The sequence below is a fragment of the Hirundo rustica genome, chromosome 8 (genome assembly GCF_015227805.2).
Source record: "Hirundo rustica isolate bHirRus1 chromosome 8, bHirRus1.pri.v3, whole genome shotgun sequence".
NCBI lineage: Eukaryota > Metazoa > Chordata > Aves > Passeriformes > Hirundinidae > Hirundo > Hirundo rustica.
The window spans coordinates 3,613,957-3,633,905 of record NC_053457.1 but is presented as its reverse complement, the minus strand read 5'-3'; the positions used below and the strand labels follow the sequence as shown (position 1 = coordinate 3,633,905).

The 19,949-nt window shown below is 44.9% G+C and overlaps 1 protein-coding gene across 1 annotated transcript in view; it reads left to right on the top strand.

Annotated features, from left to right (window-relative positions):
- The window catches only part of PTEN (phosphatase and tensin homolog), a 48,780-nt gene that overhangs the window by 6,820 nt on the left and 22,011 nt on the right, over positions 1–19,949 (top strand). The window contains exons 2-4 of the mRNA XM_040070939.1: positions 8,973–9,057; positions 13,359–13,403; positions 18,162–18,205. Coding sequence (XP_039926873.1) covers positions 8,973–9,057; positions 13,359–13,403; positions 18,162–18,205 — 174 coding nt within the window. The remainder of the gene's footprint in view (positions 1–8,972; positions 9,058–13,358; positions 13,404–18,161; positions 18,206–19,949) is intronic.

The window sequence follows — 19,949 nt, the reverse complement described above, 5'->3', positions numbered from 1 at the left end:
TTTTCTGTTCTTTCATTTCTTGTGTGGGTGAGCTAGAGAAGTAATGTCCTTTTTTATGCTAACATTTAGAGGAGGGAAACACCAGATCTCATTTGGATAAAATTACCTACTTAGGTCTTATTGTTTGAGGAATGGTTTATTAGAATGGCCTTGTATGTTGTTTTGCCACTCACTTTTATGTTCTTTTGATCCACGCCCCACACATTAAGGTCTGATAAATCCATACAAACCCTACTTTTTGTAGTTTCTGTTCTGTGAAGGTTTTTAGTGTGCCGTATTTTGTCCTCCACCCCAATAGCTATTTTAAATTCCCTTGTCTCTGAAAGTTTTGGATGTTCTTTCAGGCTTGCAAAAAGTTGAGTCTGAGCCATTTTTCACTTCCTGTCAGTAAATATCAAGTAGTGACTCTTCTGTGCTGGCTTCTCTTTACTGAATAAAATTCCTGTGTTTTTCTGGGGGTGTTTGAGGTTAGGACATGCTTAAGTCCACAGTGGTGGTTCAGGGAGATCCTGCAAAGTGGGGTGGTGTGCTGGGAACTTACGGTGACATCTCATAGCTCTGCTTGAAAGAGCTCATGCTGAGTCGAGTTGGTGGTTAAAACAGGTCAGTTTGGTGCTTAAAAACTCAAATTGACATGTGGGCGTCCAGCTTCTCACGACATTGGTTCCTCTGGAGAGGATCTGCTCAGTCCCTGCCTTGCTTCTCGTGCACACCTGGATGTGGCGCCCGATGCCCTGGTTTGAGTGACAGGATGGGGATCATTCCTAGGTTGGATTTGATGATCCCAGAGGATTTTCCTACCTCAGTGATCCTGGGATTCTGCACTGTTGTCCGTGGGCCACCGTGTGTTGTTGCAGCTTGTTGGGATGCCAGGCTCGCTATGGAAAGATGGGATGTGGCTTCTTCCAAAATGTCAGCAGAAACAAAAGAACATTCTTTCCTGGACCCCTGGATCTTTCCCTCTGGAGATCTCTTGGGATTGTGGGTCTGGACTTGGGGTTGAGTTAGGGGGTTGAGGCCTGTTCTCTGCCTTCACAGCTGAAGGGTTCTGTCAAACTTGGTATCAATAATACAGAGTCTGATACATCATTTGTTACGTTCCCATTTGTTCTTAGCTCTTTCTGAATGGGCAGCGTTTCTGTGTCTTTTAATATGGTCAGCTATTATAGAGGGATTCACAAGGATCATCAAAGTCCAGCTCCTGGCCTTGCACAGGATGTCCCAACAATCCCTGTGCCTCAGGGCATTGTCCGAACACTTCTTGCAGCTCTACACAAGAGCTCATGTTTCCTTTATTCTCTGTATGCTTTTGTATCTTTATTTATGATTCTAGATCATTTTGAAATGGAAGTTTCAGGTGCCTTTTTCTCTGCCTTTGTCAGTACAAGGTGTTCTCTAGAGCAGCCATCATCTTTCATGCCTTTGTTACCATTTTTTCTATTTATGCTCTGAGGTCTGTGTGGACTGTTCCCCCCAATCTTAATGTGACCCTGTTAGCTCTTCAGCAAAGCCTGCGAGTTCCTGGACACGTTTCCTACACCTCACAGATGAAGGGAGAGTCTCTTGCTCTGGGACAACTTCCCAAATACAATATTATTAGCAGGCCCCAAAGTGACTTGTGGGTATAGACAGCCTGGCATATCCTCTTGAGGCATCTTCTGATTTATTTCTTTATGCTCTGGGAATTTGAGTTCCCCTCCAGACCTGTCAGTGCCATGACCTCATGGGGACAGGTTTGCCTCCTGGATATGAAGGAGTTGTATTTATTCCTTATCTAGGTTGTTGCATTGAAATTGCAGGCTGAAAGCTTAAAAAACTAAAAAACGGGGGAAAAGTCCTTATTGGGATATGTAGCATTAAGGGGTTAAATGCATTTCTTGTAAATGTTAAAATGTTTCAGCCACATCTGAGTTGGTCCCTTTGCTTGTTCTTTAAGGCACAGATGGTAGAGCTGACAAGTGCAGCTGGCTGGCTACAAGGAATCCTCCTTTGCTCTGAAGAACTTTCTTCCTGTTCATTTCCTCTATACTTCCTGATGATACAGGCTCATAGAAAAATACTGAACTTATTTTGCATTTCATGCTGGCTAATGGAAACGCTGCCTATTAAATAAAGAAGGCTTAAACAGCAAGTATGTCAGGAACGTCTTCTAGATTTGTCTAGATATATTTTCCTGTGTCATTTTCTTTTTTGTCGTTGGGATGCTGTCAAGCAAATGGCACTAATAAGAGCTTGGCCATTTGTCAGGGCTCTTAAATCTGTTTGAGGATGGAGTGTGGACACTTCTTGTAACACTCCCCCTGTAGCTCCAGGCTGTCAAGCTGTTGAACAGTTAGAACAGTGCTGGGTGTTTTTCTCCCTTGCTGTTGCTCTGTGGACTTGTTTAAGCTGGAGTTGAAGGGCTGGAGGTCACCAGGCGAGCGTTTCGTCGCTTGCAAGCCCAGCTGCGCCGCCAGACCGCCTCACACGGCTCCTGCAGCCAGAGTGCCTGAAAACTGCAGGCAAATTCAGACAACAAAGCAGCTCTGGGAGACTTCAAAGGCACGTTGTGCCTCTGCTGCCGGGCTCCGCTGTCAAACGGGACTTGGCAGTGACAGCTTGGCCACCCCGCGCTGGAGGCTGCGTCCCCTCGCAGGCAGGAGGGGGAGGGCTGACACGGACCAGAGCTGGCAGCAGATGAGGAGGGGGCTGCTGGGGAGCAGATGAAAGCAAGGCCGAACCTCCCCTGCCTGAACTGGAAGTGAAAATAGCATTCCTGGCAGTTGTGAAGCTTTTTGCAGACTGTAGATTCCCCGATTTAAGTGTGTTCTTTGTTAAATAAAACTCCTATTTGGGAGCTGGAAGCTGAGGGTTGGGAGAAATGGACTGTTGTTGTTTTGTTTGCAGGTGTCAGGTTCAGGGTGTACAGTAAGGTTTTTAGCTCCAGAGCACAACTTGAACAGCCCCATCATTCACAGCTTCAGGAACACTCACCTGAAGTTTCCTTTCTAAAGAAAGATGAAATCTAATGCTTGGTAGGTCTTCCTGAAGCCTTTGATTCACAGAATCCCAAAGTCGTTAGGGCTGGAAGGAACCTGAAAGTTCTTTTAGTTCCACCCCCCGCCATGGGCAGGGGCACGTTCCATGATGCCAGGTCTCTCCAAGCCCATTCCATCCTGACCTTGAACATTCCAGGGTTCCAGGGGCAGCCACAGCATCTGGGCAGCCTCAGTCAGGGCCTCCCCACCTTCCCAGGGAAGGATTTCTTCCCAATATCCAATATAAAGCTACTGTCTGTCAGTGGGAAGCCATCCCCCCTTCTCTTTTTATTCCAGGCCCTTGTAAATAATATTTGTAAAATTGCAAAGGGCTATGAGTTTGGAAGTTTTTTTCATTTGTGTTTCGATGTAAAACCTGTCTCAGTGCTGGGTTTAAAAAGTAAAGCTGTGTGTAAATTCTGAAGCCCTGCCTGCTCTGGCCTGCCTATAAAATAGGTGATGAGGTCATTTGCTTGCTGTTTTCCTGTTATAGCCACCTTAATGAGTGGAGTGAGAATCAGGGGTTAAATACTTGGAAATACAGAACTTCGTAAAAATCACTCAGACATTCCAATGATGTTATACTTACTAATTGACAGTGTTGATCATTGCAGGAACGGCTGCAGCTGTTGGTTTTTGCAGCTTCCTTGTGACTGTTTAAGAATTAAGAATTGCTAAATATTTCGCTATGCTTTTTTGGCCACCTTCCATTATTAAGAAAAAGTCTGAATTTGTAAGCAAAATCGGTTACAGGACCAACATGAGTAATTTACTTTTATATCTCCATGTATGTAAAAAATTGCAAGGGTATACTGCATATTCTTTAATTTGGTCTTGGCATAATGTGAATATATAGACAGCTATTTTTGAAAGTGATTATAACAGCTGATTTGCATAATGATCCAGGATTTTTCTCATAGCAACTGGAAAGACTGTCATCTTCAGCAATGTGGGAATGATTTCAGGCTTTAAGGAGACTGTTTTGTTCAATCTGTGAGCAGCATTTGAGCAAAGGCATTTCTGAAGTGGCTCGTGGATTATTTGCATTGATCTGGTTTCGGTATTGATGAAGCATCACTGTGGCATTGGGTGGTTTAGCAGATTAATTGAGTGTTGTGATTTTAAGGTTCCTTGGGCACAGCAGTGTTGCCTTGGCTCCTTTGGATGTGGAGCTCTGTAGTTGGTGATAAGAACTTGAGTGGAGGACGGTGTTCTGCCTTGTGTGTCATGGGGCCCCAGAGTACAGAAAGGACACAAAGCTGCCAGAGAGTGTCCCAAGGAGGGACACAGGGATGGGGCAGGGTCTGCAGGGGCCGTGTGAGGAGCAGCTGGGAGCACTGGGTTTGCTCAGCTGGAGGAGACTGAGGTCAGACCTCACTGAGGGCTGCAGATCCAAACTCTGCTCTCTGTGCTAGGGACAGCACCCAGGGAGCGGCTGGAGCTGTGCCAGGAGGGTTTAGGTTGGATCTCAGGGCAAGGTTCTTCCCCCAGGGGGTTCAGGCACTGCCCAGGCTCCCCAGGGAATGGGCACGGCCCCGAGGCTGCCAGAGCTCCACACAGGGTGGGATTGCTGGGGTGTCTGTGCTGGGCCAGGGGCTGGATTGGATGATCCTTGGGGATCTCTTCCAGCTCAGGATATTTGTGCTACTATGATCATGAGTCTGTCCATGGCAATTTTTTTTTAATCAGCACTAACTAAAATCCCAGCTTCCGTGTTTACAAGAATGAAAAAGGAATGAGTACTTTAAAAACTGTTAGAACCATTTTTGGGAATGAGTATCTTAGGAAAGAGCTACTTTGGCAAAATGTGGTGGGATTTATTTTATGCTGTGTAGAAAGCCCGTTTCAAATCCTTGTGGGTTCCTTCCAACTCAGCATATCTTACGATCCTATGAAATTTTGGCATTTACACCACTTTGGTTGACTTTGTTTTTGCATGTGTTGAACAGCGTCAGTAAATGACTGAGGCTTTTTCCATTTTTTGTTTTCCTGTCTTTAAAAAAAAAAGCATGGAATTGATAATGAGTTTGTTGCACATTTTAAATGATCAGTTCTCCCAGATTTCTAAAATTAGCATGATTACCAATTTCATGATGACTCAGAGTTCTTCCTTTGAATGGAAGCCCAACTTCCCAAGCTCCTGTGTAAGAAATCTCATACTGGTAGTGAATATCTTAATTTCATCTTTGGAAATTGATGTTAAATGAAGTGAGGTGTGAAAAGAGGTGTCTGTGAGCTGTTAAGTGTGGCTGGTGAGAGCAGAGCCTGCCAAAGGTGATGCTCAGTGGATGGTTGCTCCTGACCTGGTCCTTGCGGTGATCAGGGAGTGTCCCTGTCCATGAAGAAGAGTTTCATTGGGGTAAAAACAGACTGGGAGGGATGCAGGAACAGCCATCCCCTGCATTTGCTGCAGATCTTGGGGTATCTTTTCACAGGATGGTTGGAAGAAGTTGGCTTTATGACAATTTTTCCATTTAAGTGATGGAACTTCTATTTCTGCTCAGAGATTTGATTCATCTGTGCAAATAGCAGCACCACTTCAATTCTGTTCTTCCATCTTAGTGCTCCCTAAAGCAAAGGCATTCTTTAGTTGTTTGAACCACCACAAGAGCTTCAAAGCAATACAGTAAGGCTGCCAGAGCTCCAGGAGCATTGGGACAATGTTCTCAAGGGTGCCCAGGGTGGGATTGTTGGGTTGTCTGTGCAGGGCTGGGCATTGGACTTGGATGATCACTGTGGGTCCCTGCCAGCTCAGGATATTTGATGGGTGTGCGTCTCTTCCCTGAGTTGTCAGGAGTACGGATTGGAAAGACCCCAGATTCTCTTTCTCAGGAGTAGGAATGGGTTTGTCATCGCTGCTCTGTGCTTTCCTTGGGAGCAGATGGAGCCTGGTGCCTGGAAGGGCGTCGCTGGGGCCGTGTCCTTTGGCACCAGCCCTGTGCAGACACCAGGGTGAGTCAGCAGTGGCTGTGAGCTGCATTCCAGTCTAATGCTTTGAGATAATCACTAAGATGCTTCAGGACGATTATATTTAGGTGGGGGAGACATTGGCTTGCCTGTTTAAAAAAAATAATCATGTTTTCCTAAGAATAACCTTTCTTCCCCCTTAGGCTCGCTATTGGATATTTAATTTTGAGCAACACTTGGGTTTTTATGCTGTCAGGTTGCAAAGCCCCAGAGCACACAAAACACTTTAGTGAATCAGCATCACAGGCTCAAAGAGTAGTTGGGGTTGGAAGGGACCTCTGGAGATCTTCCAGTCCAACTCTCTCTCCAGGCAGGTCACCTGGTGCAGGTGACACAGGAGCACTTCCAGGTGGGCTTGTAATGTCTCCAGAGACTCCACAACCACCCCAGGCAGCTGGTCCAGTGCTCTGGTACTCTCCAGGGAAGTTGTTCTTTCTTACATCGAGGTGGCCTCAGAAAATAGATTCATATATTTCCATTATTTCATTGTCTTTCCTTACTGGCATATTGGGGAACAACTTTTGCAATTCTCACTTTAGATTGAAAAAGTAAAAATAATTGTAATGGTCACAGAATCGCAGAATGGTTTAAGGGCCCTTAAAGCTCATCCATGAAGGTGCCACGGGCAGGGACCCCTTCCACCATCCCAGGCTGCTCCAAGCCCTGTCCAGCCTGGCCTGGGGCGCTGCCAGGGCGATGCATGGATCAGCTTAAGCGTTCCCACAAGGTGGTGATCAGTCAGAGGCTGGACTCCTGATCCTACAGGGCTTTCCCAAGCCTGCTGGGTGCTGTGAGCCAGTCCTGCAGCAGGTTGGGAGCAGGAATGGCTGTGAGCTGTGCCCGCACCCCCATGCATTGCCCTTGAGCGCGGGAGGGGAGCAGGGAGAGCCGGGAGCCAGGCGGGAATCGCGCTTCCAACAGCCTGGGAGTGCCCCGCTTATTTTGGAACTTTTTATCTCCTTGTCCCTGCGTGTTTGGAGGCTTTGGTGTTTGGAGCAGTGTGTGAGCAGGCTGGGAACACTGCTGAGATGTTCTGTTCCCTTGGCTGGGGGGTGTGTCTGCCTCGCTCCCATCTTGCACCAGCTGGGAATCCTGGAAAGTATCTCCTGTCTCAGCCCCTCGGGGAGAAGTGTCTGAACATCAACCACAGGCTGCAGTGCCTGAAAAAATGTAGGAAAGCTCAGGATTGCACGTAGAAATGTGGGCAAGTCGCTCACAATTCAGTGAAGTTTGGGCATCTGTCCCATGGGTGATACTGTAGCTGAAACTGAGTTTTGTTTTGATGTGTCACAATGAAATTGTTTTCCCCCTGTTGTCGGCATGAGGGCTTGTCTTCTAGAAGTGCTGTGGAGAGCAGACTGATATAATGGACTATTTTGCCATGGTAATTTATAGTTTGTGTAGCCCTGCTGCTCAAAGCAGGATGCAGGAGGATGGGCTTTGGGGGGGTAAATGCTGGAACTGGGAGTAGGGAGGAATCAGGCTGACATTGGGAAGAGGGAGGGAGTGATGAGGTGTATGAGCCAGCTAATTCACAGTTAATATAATATAGAACCAGTTTCTTCTGCTTATGGCAAGGAATAACTGATAAAACTGTGAAGACATTGCTAATTATATAGCACCTTTTGTTAATTAAAGAGGTATAAACTGCTTGCTGAGTAAAATAGATCAGAAGGAAATTCAAAGTTTGTGATTTGAGGTTATCCCAAGCTCTGTAAGTTAAGCACTTTAATGTTTGAGGGGCTTTTTTTTTTCCCCCCCAGTATGTGTTTTTTAGTGTTTGGGCAGGTACAGAATAAACTGGAAACCAGACGCAAACCTGTTTCAGTGTCTGTATTTAAAGCAGCCACAAATATTTATTTGGTTTACTCCAAAGCTTTTTCATATTTTTCTCTTTGTCTGTACAAATGATCTGTTGAATGGCCCATGCTGACCAGTGTCTATTAATACTTGGATTACAACACAGTAAATGTTAATTTATTTTTTTTTTCAAGAGTACAAAACATTATTTCCGTGTATTCAGTTCCTAATGTTTTTCTGAAGCCTTGCAGTTAATGGTGTCAATGCAGAACTTGGTCTGTGCTGCTCAGCTCTGAGGACTTGTGGGAATTTTGCAAGGGTGGAGTAAAGTAGTTTGTGTCCTACTTCAGGCTTTTCTTCATGTACAAGTAACTGGAATTTTAATATCATGGAAGCTGATGCAGTGTCTGCTATTCTGATGTGATTATTCTTTGGAGCTTTGGTATATTTTGACCACAAAAACAAAAAGGAGTTTTAAAAGGGTGATATAATTTAGGTTGAGAGGGCCCTCTGGAAATCACCTCCTCCAGCCCCCCTTTTTAAAGCAGGGCCAACTTCAAACATATCATGCTTTGTTCTTGCTCCTTCTAAAATTAGTTTGAGGAGGAGTATGTTAATGTGGCAGGGTATGGGCTGTTTGGAGCTGCTGCTTTCGTTTCTGCTTTGCTTTTCCAGCTGAGCTTTTCCACTACATTATCATTTCTAATAATGTTTTAAACTTGGGGGGACTTTCTTTTCTGGAACTGTGTTTAAAAAGAGATCCATATATCATTTCACCACAGGGAAAATAAATGCCAGTAATTTTCTAGCAGTCGTGAGTTCTCCACTACATCAACTCTAAATGTAAACTTAAAATTTTCTTATTTGCTCTTTTTCCTTAGCATTGATTTGTTTGGCTAAGAGGTACTTTTCTTGAATTGTTTTATCCTGGGTTGCTTTTGGCAAGTGGATTGCAGGTAGTTCAGAATAAAAAACGAGAATATTTGTTTAGAAGTGGGTAATTACTGGGGGTTTTTTGATAAGCAAGATATATAATCCTTTTCATGTCTGCACATTCCCACCTATTGCATGCAGTCTATTGAGTTGCTGCTCTGATTTGGGTACAGCTGCACATTTGATTAATACCCATTTAATGCTTTTGTAGAATTTCACATGCTTTATAAATATTTCCATAACTTGCATATTCAGATATTTATCCAAACATAATTGCTATGGGCTTTCCTGCGGAGAGGCTTGAAGGAGTGTACCGGAACAACATTGATGATGTAGTAAGGTAAGGCTTTATTTTTCTTTTCCTTAACTTAAAAAACACTTTGAACAATCTTTTCTACACTCATTTATGTCCTGCTGAGGAAAGGCTGACTTGCAGAAATGCTGAGATTTTTTGCATCTTGTAGATGTTGCCTTAATACCTTTCCTTAAAAATGTTCAAAACAACAAAAAATGGCCAGGCTGCTGTTCTGGGTTGATCTCAAATGCATAAAATCTGCTTTTTTAGTGTGAAAAATTGACTTCAGTAAGTTGTGTTGAAGTAAAAACCGGTTATTTTCTTATAGAAAGACATTAATTCATGCTTAAGTGTCAAGAGTTTCCTCAGGTAACTGATGATATTTCAGGATAAATTTGCCCTTATCCTTTCTTCAGTCAAAAAATGAAGTGCTTTATAAGTAAATGTTGATTTCAAATAGTAAATATAGGTGACTTTATTTAAAGGCTTTTACATTTGGTTGTGTTGAATAATTATGGACAAGGAGAAAGTTGACCTAAAATCTGTTACTGCTGGTAAAAAAAATCCCTACAGGTTATCATTTTTAATTTCAAATAAAGTCATTACTCTGAACTGCTGGCTACAATTGAGGAAGTGGTGGGGAATGTTATAGGAACACTGGTGTAATTCATTTAGTTAAAACCCTACCTGGAGAGTGTGAAAGGGTGCATTAAAAACTAAACACTTGGTAGAAGCTTGCCAAAAGTTTGCGGTTTTAGGATTAAAAGTTGCGATTTTTTTAGAGATCATTTGAAGCCGTGAGCTCGGGAGCTCCGTGAGAGACTCGGCCTTTGGGGCAGGGTTCATGCAGGAAGGTTTTTGGGTAAGGTGCTGTGTGTGTTTGGGCAAGGAGGTGCCTGTCCCAGCTGTGAGGTGCCACGGGGAGCGTCTCAATTGTGCAAAGCGTTCCCGCACGGCGTCCTCGTGTCTGAACCGGAGAGACGTGGATTTGATGGATGGAGCACTCGCTGGATACAGGACTGGCTGGATGGCTGCAGGCAAAACCTTGTGGGGAACAGCTCGGGGTCCCTGTGGAGAGACCAGTGACAGGCAGGGTCTCCGAGGGGCTGGTGCTGCTCAGCAGCTCTGTGGGTGACGCTGACGGTGGCGTTGAGGCACCCTCGGCGCGTCCAGCGGTGACACCGAGCTGTGTGCCTCGGTCACGCGCTGCAGGGAAGGGATGGATCCAGAGGCACCTGGACAGCCCGGAGGGCTGAGCCTGCGCCAGCCTCATGGAGTCCGGCAAAGGGAAGTGCAAGGTCTGCACCTGGGTCAGGCAACCCCCAGCATCAATCCAGGCTGGGGATGAGCAGCTGGAGCAGCCCTGGGAGAGGGACCTGGGGATGCTGGGGGTGAGAGCAGAACACCCCTGTGCCCTGGGCTGAGCCCCAGCGTGGGCAGCAGGCGAGGGAGGGATTCTGCCCCTGTGCTCAGGTTGAGAGCCCACCTGGAATTCTGGTGCCTCCAACATGAGAAGGATGTGGAACTCTTGGAGCGAGTCCAGAGGATGCCACTGAGTTGCTGATGGAGCTGGAGACATGGCAGAGGTGGCACTGGATGGGCTTTAAGGTCTTGTCCCACCCAGTCTGATTTGGGATTCCGTAATTCTACAGTTGTTGGCAGGCAGAGCTAGGGCTGCTGGAATTTCCGTGGGGATTTCATCCAGGTTGGTACAGAAGTGAGCTGAGCTCCTCAATTCCCACCCTGGGAGGGCTCATCACACTCACCTGACAGTGGTCTGGAGGCAGCGGTTCCCTGCACAGCTGCGCTCTGCTGGGCTCCAGCGGGTTGGTTTTGCATGTTCTACTGTCATGACGAAAATCACCATCCACAAATAGCACTGAGCGTGTCAGAGCCTGAAGTTGACCTGGCTGGGGGAAGTGCAGTGCCTGTGTTCTCTGCTGCCTTAGTGAGGAGTCTTGGCTTCTCCAGAGTTGGGCAGATCAGTGAGGGTCAGTGCAGCAGGCAGGAAACGCTCGTGGAGAGTGTGTGTGTGGGGGGGGAGGGGATTGTTAACAGAGGGGGAAGTTGTGTTCTCTAATTCACACAAGAAAACATTGCTTAGAGAGGTGGTGGCTGTCCCTGGATCCCTGGAAGTACTCAAGGCCAGGTTGGACAGGGCTTGGAGCAGCCTGGGGTAGGGGAAGGTGTCCCTGACATGGCAGGAATGAAACTGATGAGCTTTAAGGTCCCTCCCAACCCAGAAACTCCAGCCAGCTTTCTTTCCCAGCGGTCAGAGGCACCTTTTCATGAAGCTCATGGAATATCCAGTCCCTGATGAACTCCACCTATGAAAATTGTGGGATAGGGGCAAAGGCTGGATTTTGGATAAATCACAGAATGGTTTAGGTTGGAAGATATTTAAAGATTATCTCGTTCCACCCCTGCCAGGGGCAGGGACACCTTCCACTGTCCCAGGCTGCTCCAAGCCCCAGTGTCCAACCTGGCCTTGGACACTTCCAGGGATCCAGGGCCAGCCACAGCTGCTCTGGGCACCCTGTGCCAGGGCCTGCCCACTCTCTAAGGGGAGAATTTCTTCCCAATATCTAATCTAACATGGTAATAATTTAAATAAATATTGATAGGCAGGAGTCCTTGAAAGCCCTCTTCCATTCACAGCTTTGATTTCAGTAGCTTCTGGATGAAGGAAAATACATTTTAGTGGTTGAGTAGGTAGATATGTGTAAATCAGATTTTAGTACCGGAATGCTTATGTAATTATTAAGCTGTCCATAAACACTGATCAAAAAGAGCAGTGATCACCTAAAAGCATCATCAACCAAATTAAGATCAGCAGAGATGCAAATTAATTGGCTTCAGGGAACTGGATGCTCAACTATTATTACATTTGTTGCCTTCTCTTTTTAAACAAGAATAAAATGTGGTCATGCAGCATTCTGCATGTTGCAGTCCTCATCTGCCCCAGTCATCTTTTTATTGGGGAGGTTTTTTCTGCATAAAAAGTGCTTTTTCTGCAGAAATCCAAGGTGCTTGAGCTCCCGAGCAATTGGTACTGAGCCAGGATCCAGCAGTAGGCTTTTTCTGAATAGCTGGTACTCTGACAAATTCCAGGCTAATGCTGGATGAGAAGTACAACCTGCACTGCTGGCTGTCTCCTGTGACTGACATTTGGAGAGGTTTTGGATGGAATTTTGTCCTTAAAAAAAATCCTTGCCTGGAAGCTTATACTCCGCTGTGTGGATATTCCTGGAAAAGCAGAGCCAGCTCTCCTCGCTCTCCATTGTGTGTTAACAAACAGGAACATCTCTTGAAACAAATCTCCGTGTCCACCATCTTCCTGAGGCTCTCCAAGGCTGCCAACCGGGGCACCAGTGGGAGTCATGGAATTTTTTTCCTGATGCGTTGGGAGTTTCACGCTCGGCGCTGCACAAGGAGCGCTCACATCTGTTCCCATTTTAGTGCAGGCCTTTAACCGCAGAGCTGTTCTAGGTTCTTCTGGAATATTATGACTGATAACCAGAGCTTGTTTTTGCTCGAGCTTTCCAGGATTTTAGCAGCTAGTGTTTCTTTTCAATTTGAACAGCATGTTCTGTCGTGGCTAATTAAATTCCTTCTGGCTGATGTGCAGATACACACTGTTGATGATGTTAAGTGTAAACATTTGCATGTTATTTCTTCTTGCACATTGCCAGGTGACACATCATATATAATCACAGCAATTCTGATGAATCATGCTTGCAGTTTGGCTCGTCGAGGCTTGTATGGGAAGTTTGTGTTCCAAAGGGAGCATGGAAATGAAATGAGTGTGAAAATGTGTAGTGGTCCTCCTTCCAGAACCCAGAATATCACTGGGGACAGACATCAGTGGCAGATAATAAAAAACCTGGGATTAAAGTGAGTGATTCTGGTTGGAACTGGAACGCAAGAGTAGCTTTAACTGCTTTTCTTCCTTGTGGCAAAATATTTTGCATAGGTGATTAAATAGGAAGTGTTTGCAGATACCTGGTGCAATCAGTGCTGTTTGAAAAATAACCAAGCCTTCCTCAGCTTCTTACGGTGATCTGCAGGTGTTTTAGGAGTCAGGAAATCAGTCCATGTACAGTAAATATTTCAGTTTCAGGTCAGACATTGGTTCCCTTAGTTGCGTTAGTCATGTTATCCATGCTTTGGATTATTTGGATGAGAGAGGTTTCCAACATGCTGCCTCCTTGATTATTGGGGCACTGCAGGGCTGGGGCTGGGAATGCAGAACTGCACATGCTGGGTGGTGCTTTAAGGATGCTGCAAATTAAGGTCCATATTATTCAATGTATATTAATGCAGCCTTTTTTTTTCCTCTCTTGAAGGTTTTTGGATTCAAAGCATAAAAACCATTACAAGATATACAATCTGTAAGTATGCTCTTTTAAGATGCATTCTCCAAAATAATGACTTCTAAAAATAGCTGAGGAGTGCAAGTGGCTTGTTGCTGTCCTGAAGCAGAGCTGGAGATGTTTTGCACATTTCTTAAAACAATTAAGCCTGATTGAGAGCACTGGTACTTCATTTAGTGGAGCTGAGTGAGGTTAAATGAAATGCTGGTGTGTATTCATGTTACTTGAACGCTTTTAAATGACTTGGCATCCAGCCCATCTGGAGCTTGGGCCATGTGATTAAAAAGTGAAAAGTAATTCACAGCAGGCTTTCTGTTCATGTATTAATGTCCATTTGCTAAATGAATATTTTCCTGGTTTTTTCTCTTTTTTTTTTTTTTTTTAATCAAACTGCATCGGTACCCAGGCTGTTTGCTTCCCCCCTCTTGTCTGTCCCTATTTATTACTTTAAAAAAGCTGTTGGAGCAATTGGAGGTGGTTTCTGACTTGTCTAAGTGTGTAATGTTTTCCTCTGAAAATTTGGTTCTGTGGAAAGCTGTAACTGTTTCAGGAGTTTTCTGGTTTCGGTGGGTTTTTTTGGTTGTTGTTGTTTTTAAGGGTGTTTTGTTTTTGTTGTTTAGTTGTTGTTTTTTGGTTTTGTGGGTTTTTTTGTTGTTGCTGTTCCTTCATTTAATGTATTTGTTAGTGTAGGCTAATTTCATTTGTATAAGTGATTTGGTGATGTCGAAGAGTCATGGTTGTCCTACCCCTCATTTTTTTTCCTAAAAATCTAAGTTGAAGATTGATTCTTTGAACTGCTACAGTTCTGGGTTTTTTTTAATTAATACATTTTTAAATATCCGCAATTCATAGAAAAATTGCTGTACTACTGAAATCCAGGCAATGCACGACCTTATAATCTGTCAGTCATTTAAACAGATATTTAAATCTGCCTCTAGGTTAGCTAAAGGACTGTGCACCAATCAGCTGTTCCCTGGTGTTGAAGTGACAGTAGAAGCTGAGGAACCTTACAGTAGTCATTGAAGTTGTTGTGTGGCAGAAAAAGATACATAAAAAGGAGATACATTGGTCACCTTTCATAGAGTTCAGTAGCAAAATTATATTTTCCAGCTTAGGCGCTTTCCAGAGTGTCATCCTTTTAATAGATGGATTAAATTTTCTGGAGGGAATGGCCAGTGCCTCACAGAAGAGCTGGTGGCTCCTTGGCGTGGAGGTGCAGGTAGAGGAGGTAATTCCTGGCTCTCTTCCTTTGGAGCATTCTGGAGCTCAGCTCTGGGGATCTGGATCATTTAAAATCAAACCACCCTGGTTCATCAGTCCCCCAAAGCCTCCTGGCAGCCCCTGCTTGTTTTGGGGAGCAGAGCAAGGGCAGCTAAGCTCCATCTCCTGCTGCTGCCTGGGGCCAGTGCAGCTGTCACCTGCTGGGAAGGGTGGCTTTGGTGTCCCTGACGGGGTCTGGGTTTGCTGAGCCCCTTGTTCCAGTGTAGCTCCAGAGCTGCCAGGTAACAACTGGGGGCTGCTGGAGTAAATTTGTCAGAAAGGAGGATTTTAGGAAGACTAATGAGGATCTTTTCAAGTACCAGCTCCCTGAGGAGCTCCTTGCTAAGTTTCCACTTTGCTGTCTGCCAGGTGCCTCATTTTACTGTAAAAAAGCACAACTCAGTCCCTCAGCCCTGCACAGGAACAGCTTTACAGTTTGTAAGTGAGAAGAGCAGTGGTGAGACAAATGCATTTGATATATCTGTTGCTGCTCTGTGTGCTTTCAGCTGTGGAAAAAACTTGTCCAGGTGTGCCAAAGGTTTTTGTCTTCGGGTTCTTTATATAAAAATTGATTTTCTTGTTGTTAACTGCAAAACGATCACAGATGAATCTTCCTGGAATTACTTTTCTCATACTCAGATGAAAAATCTTGGAGGATAAAACTGTCTGGAGAGATCTTAATGCTTGTGCAGGCAAAATTTATACACATAAAATACCATCAGGTGAACTGTGGCAGTGTTTGGTCAGGAGATGGGAAGGAATTGCATCCATCAGGTATTCCAGAGAACTCCATTTCTTCAGATTAAGCTGATCCTTTGTAAATAGTGATCTATTGTCTGTGTTTCAAAGGAGGAGGTGGGAGTTCAGAGGAGTTACGTGATTATAGTCAGAATTATTTCAAAATCTGTCATGGGATTTGAGTTCTCTTAAGGTAGCTGTTCCATGAAGTTGATAATAATGTGTGTGTTGAGCAGTTTCATCTAAAAGGATTTAGAGATTTTTCTGAAACTATGTCAGTTATGCCCCATCCTCACATCTTGATTCTTAACTTCCCAGCAGTTTGAGCAGCTTAATTTTTCTTCTTGTGTTGCTTCTCTCCTGTTTGTCTTTAAACCTTTGCTATTTCTTTGGTATTCTCCTTAATTTAAATCTGTTCTTTTACTTGGCTCTCTTAACTTCCCATGCCCAGATTGTCACCTCCCCTGTTGGAATCATCTCCATCTTCTTCAGTGGGTTTCTATGAACTGTCCTGCAGGCAGGTGGTTAAAGGAAGGAGCTGTGATGAAAATGGGCACTTTCTGTGCTCGCTATGTCCCTGGGGCTGAGCTCTGGCAGAGGAAGCCCCTAGTCCTGGCAGCAGTGGGACCATGACTGGTCAGGAGGGTGCCTGGCTGGCAGCACTTTGTTTCTGGGTTGCTTGAAACTCACTTTAATCCTAAGGAGGATCCTAACATCAGCCAACTCCCTCTTTAACCCCAAAACCACCAAAAAATGTTCAGGTTTCATCTGGAGATCTGATGCTATTCGAGTTTTAGTAGTGTTTAAAAACCCCACCCCAAATTCACTTGAAGCCTTAAGCCTTCCCAGTGCCCCCAGAGTATTCTTTGGTGGGATTTCTGCTGGAAATGCACACAAATTTAGTGCAGCTGAGCCAGAAGCTCTGCGCTGGTTGTGTTCAGGTCCCAGAAGAGGGTGGAGAGGGGGATGTGACCGTGTGCTGCTCTCAGTTTGTATACTTGCTATCAACAAAACTATTTTTTTGCCCCTCATGGGTAGATGATGATATTTTCTCAAAGTTACAAATTTGACGTTTTTTCTGCCCATCTGTGGATTTTGAACTGGGTGTTTCTTTAGAAGGAAGCAGGAAACTTTCCTGGATAAGATGCTTTGTGTTAACTGTTTTGCTTCCTCTCAGCTTCCAAAGTTCCTTTGCTGCTGGCTGCTCCATCCCCCTTGGATGTACATCTTGCATCCAGCCTCTCTGCTCAAAGGCTCAAGTGCAGATACTGTTTTTGTGAGTCCCCTCTGCCAGCTTAACCTGGTCGCTTCTAACCCAGAGAAAGTGTCAGCAGTGCGATGGGAGCTGTGAAAGCTGCCAGGCTTTTCCCTAGCAGAGGGTAGAGCTGAGAAGGCTCTGGAATTCAGGGACAGGGAAGCACTGAGAGCATGTGCAGCCCCAGCAGACCTGCCTGTGTCTGTGTCATGGGCAGAGCTCAGGGCAGCACTGGGAGGCTCCAGTTACAGTCACACAAGGAGCAGCCCAAAAGTTTGCGTGTCTGAAAGTGTCAGCTAAGCTCCATGTGGCTCCAAAGGCTGCAGTCATAACATACCTGGTAAGCAGAGATGAGTTCATAGCAGTCCTGAAACTGGTGTGGGAGTTGGAATCCTGTGAAGATATAGGCTGTAATCAGAACCGAAGATCTAGGTGTGATTTGTCTACTGAAATGATTCCAGTAGTTGTGTTTCAGCCCGGTGTCCTCTTTCATAGAATCTCAGAATGGTTTGGGTTGGAAGGACCTTAAACATCATTTTGTTCCCACCCCCTGCTGTGGGCAGGGATGCCATTCACTAGATCAGGTTGCTCAGGTCCCCATCCAAGTTGGTCTTGGCAGGATTCAAGGCAGGATTATTCTCAGTTTTCCTTTCTGAACTGCACTTCCACGCACATCATCTTCCCTGCAGGGAGCAGCTCCAGGGAAAATTCTGGAGGGTATCCTCTCTTGCCTTCTTTCCCCTTACCCCAAGATTTGATCTGGTTGCTCCTTGGTGTGCTGGTGTGGCTGGTTTAGAGTCCAGCTGTGGGGTGGTTTCTGTCTCATCGCTGATGTTTATCCCTGGGCAAGGCAAATCCAGTGTGGTTTGCTGTGCTCCTGGATAGCTGGAGAGGGTCTGTGAGTGAGGAGAGCCTGATGCAGCTGCAGAGTCTTCAGAAATGTGCCCCAGAATGTGTCTCAGGTCTGAGGGGGAAAGTGGCTGACTGGCCTTCAGGGTTTGCTTCAGTTCAGGGATCAGTGCCAAGCAGCAGAGCAGTGTCCCACTCTGCTTGATACAAGTGATCTCTCTGATAATATTCAGTGGGGTTTGTGGTGCTCCTGCCACGTCCTTGTGATCTCCATCGCTCTGAACACCCACACTGCTGCTGAGGCACCCTGACCTGTGTTCTGAGTTCAGGATCCCCTGGATGAAGGTCACAGCTGTCTGCTCTCCATGTCTTCGGCAGCAGAAAGCTGACAGTGCTGGAGCTACTCATGGCCAGGGTTAGAAGGTAATAATACTTGTGTGAATTGAGTCACACTGTGTGAAACACAGCCATGGACTGCAATTACCAGAGGGTGTTTGCCTTTCAGTAAAATAATTCACATTTTAGTGAACAGTCTCCTGCAAAGCATTTTTTCGTGTGTAACTTCTAGTTTTAAATCATAAAGGTGATGGGCATGCATGATTTTCCAGGGTGTAACAGATGCTGGGAGTGCCTCAGAGACTTGTCTTGAACTCTTGTCTATTTTTCTTTTTCAGATGTGCTGAAAGACATTATGACACCGCCAAATTTAACTGCAGAGGTACGTTTCTACTGCTTAATGTGTGTTCTCTTTAAACCTCAGTGAATGAAGGCCTAAAGGAGGAGCTGATGAATAGTCATGTAGGAGATTTGGGCACAAGGAACGATGTCAGATTGCTTTGAGTCATTGGAAAAACTTGCTATATTCTTGGTGCTTTCAAAAAAGTGTGTTCCTGACAGTTAAAGATCAAGATCTAAGAAAAAGTCTACACCTGCAAAAAATTTCTGCAGAATGCTGAAAATTCTACAGTTGCAAAGAATTTCACAGAAGTTTCAGTTCAGTGAAGTGCAAAAGTACAATTTACATGTGAGCCTTGGAGGAGTCTGGTTTTTATGAAGGATGAAAATGGAGAACACTTAAGCCACTATCACTATGTGTATAAAGGAACTTTTGGGAGATCTGGCAGAACCTTCAGATGCTAAAAAAAAAAAAAGATTAATTCCCATGTGATGTCTCTTAGAGATGAGTTGGATCTTAGACGCTCTGCAGAGCTACTGAAAGCAGTAAGGAATCTTTCAGGGGTGCCTTTTAAGCAGGTCCTTGTCAGTGGATACTGATGTAGCTGTTGTGTCAGTATTACCTCCCCAGGTAATAAATAAATAAATGCAGATTTACCTTTGCTCTTTGGGCAGAGGAACAGTTCTTGCTCAGAAGCTGTGGTTTCTGTGCTTCAGATGAGGGTAGATGAGGAGTCCTTGTGAGGAATCGTAGGAGATGAACAAATTTTGGGCTTATTCTGCATCATAGCAATGGCTCAACTTCTGGTTTTCATTATTATTATTTTAAACCATCCATCTAGTTACGGAGAGGGTTTAGAACGTGACCAAAATGTAATTAGCTGCTTTACTGTCTGAATATAGAAGGACTGCAATTGTCTTGTTGAAGTCGTCAGCGCTTCTGATTTGCTCTTGCAATGTTGAATGACAGTGCCCTGAAACCTCACTCCATACTCACCAGCCAGAAAAAAGTATTTTAGGATCTGCTTGAGCTGTGCTTTGGGTGAGAAGAGAAAAGGACGTGTTCTAATATGGCCAGAACATATGTTTGCTTTAATTTCTGCTTTTTGGTACGGGGGTGCTCAGCTCCCTTCGCTGTCAATCCCAGCCCCAAATGCTGTTTATGACAGCACCTTTCACAGCTCTTCTGCACAAGACATGCTGCATTATTTAATTTTCATCCCCGAATTAGTTAACCTCAGATAACCAAATTGGTGACTCAGGACTTCCCTTAGGAGAGGAACAAAAGTTCTACTTGAAAATCTCCTGAAGTGAACTGACTGCAAAGGGAACTTCTGATTTGTACTGAGCGTGAAACACCAGAATAGTTCGTTATTCACCCAGGATGATCTTGCGTTGTATTAAACCCCAAACACTGAAAGCTCTTACCTTCTTTGGGAAGCTTTGTGTCTATGGTTTTTCCAGTTTCTGAAGTCCTTCCATGCTGGAATTGTCTTCTGCTTTGCCACAGGCTTTCTTTTGTGCTTGTTTTTTTTTTTAACTCTTCTATGTGATATGAGATTCTTCTTGCAATGTGTAGGGAGCTGGGAGAGAGCAAGCAGGATTTATTCTCCAAGTTGTGTGTTCCATTGTAAGGAATCAAAATCCATGGAGGCACTGCGCCTTCTCAAGGCCCCGCTCAAGACTGTGCAGCTTAGTATTTCCTTCCTCTTACACCATCCCAGGGCACCCATTTCATCTTCTCACTCCAGCTTTGAAGAAAGTACCACAAGGTTTGCCTTTGATTC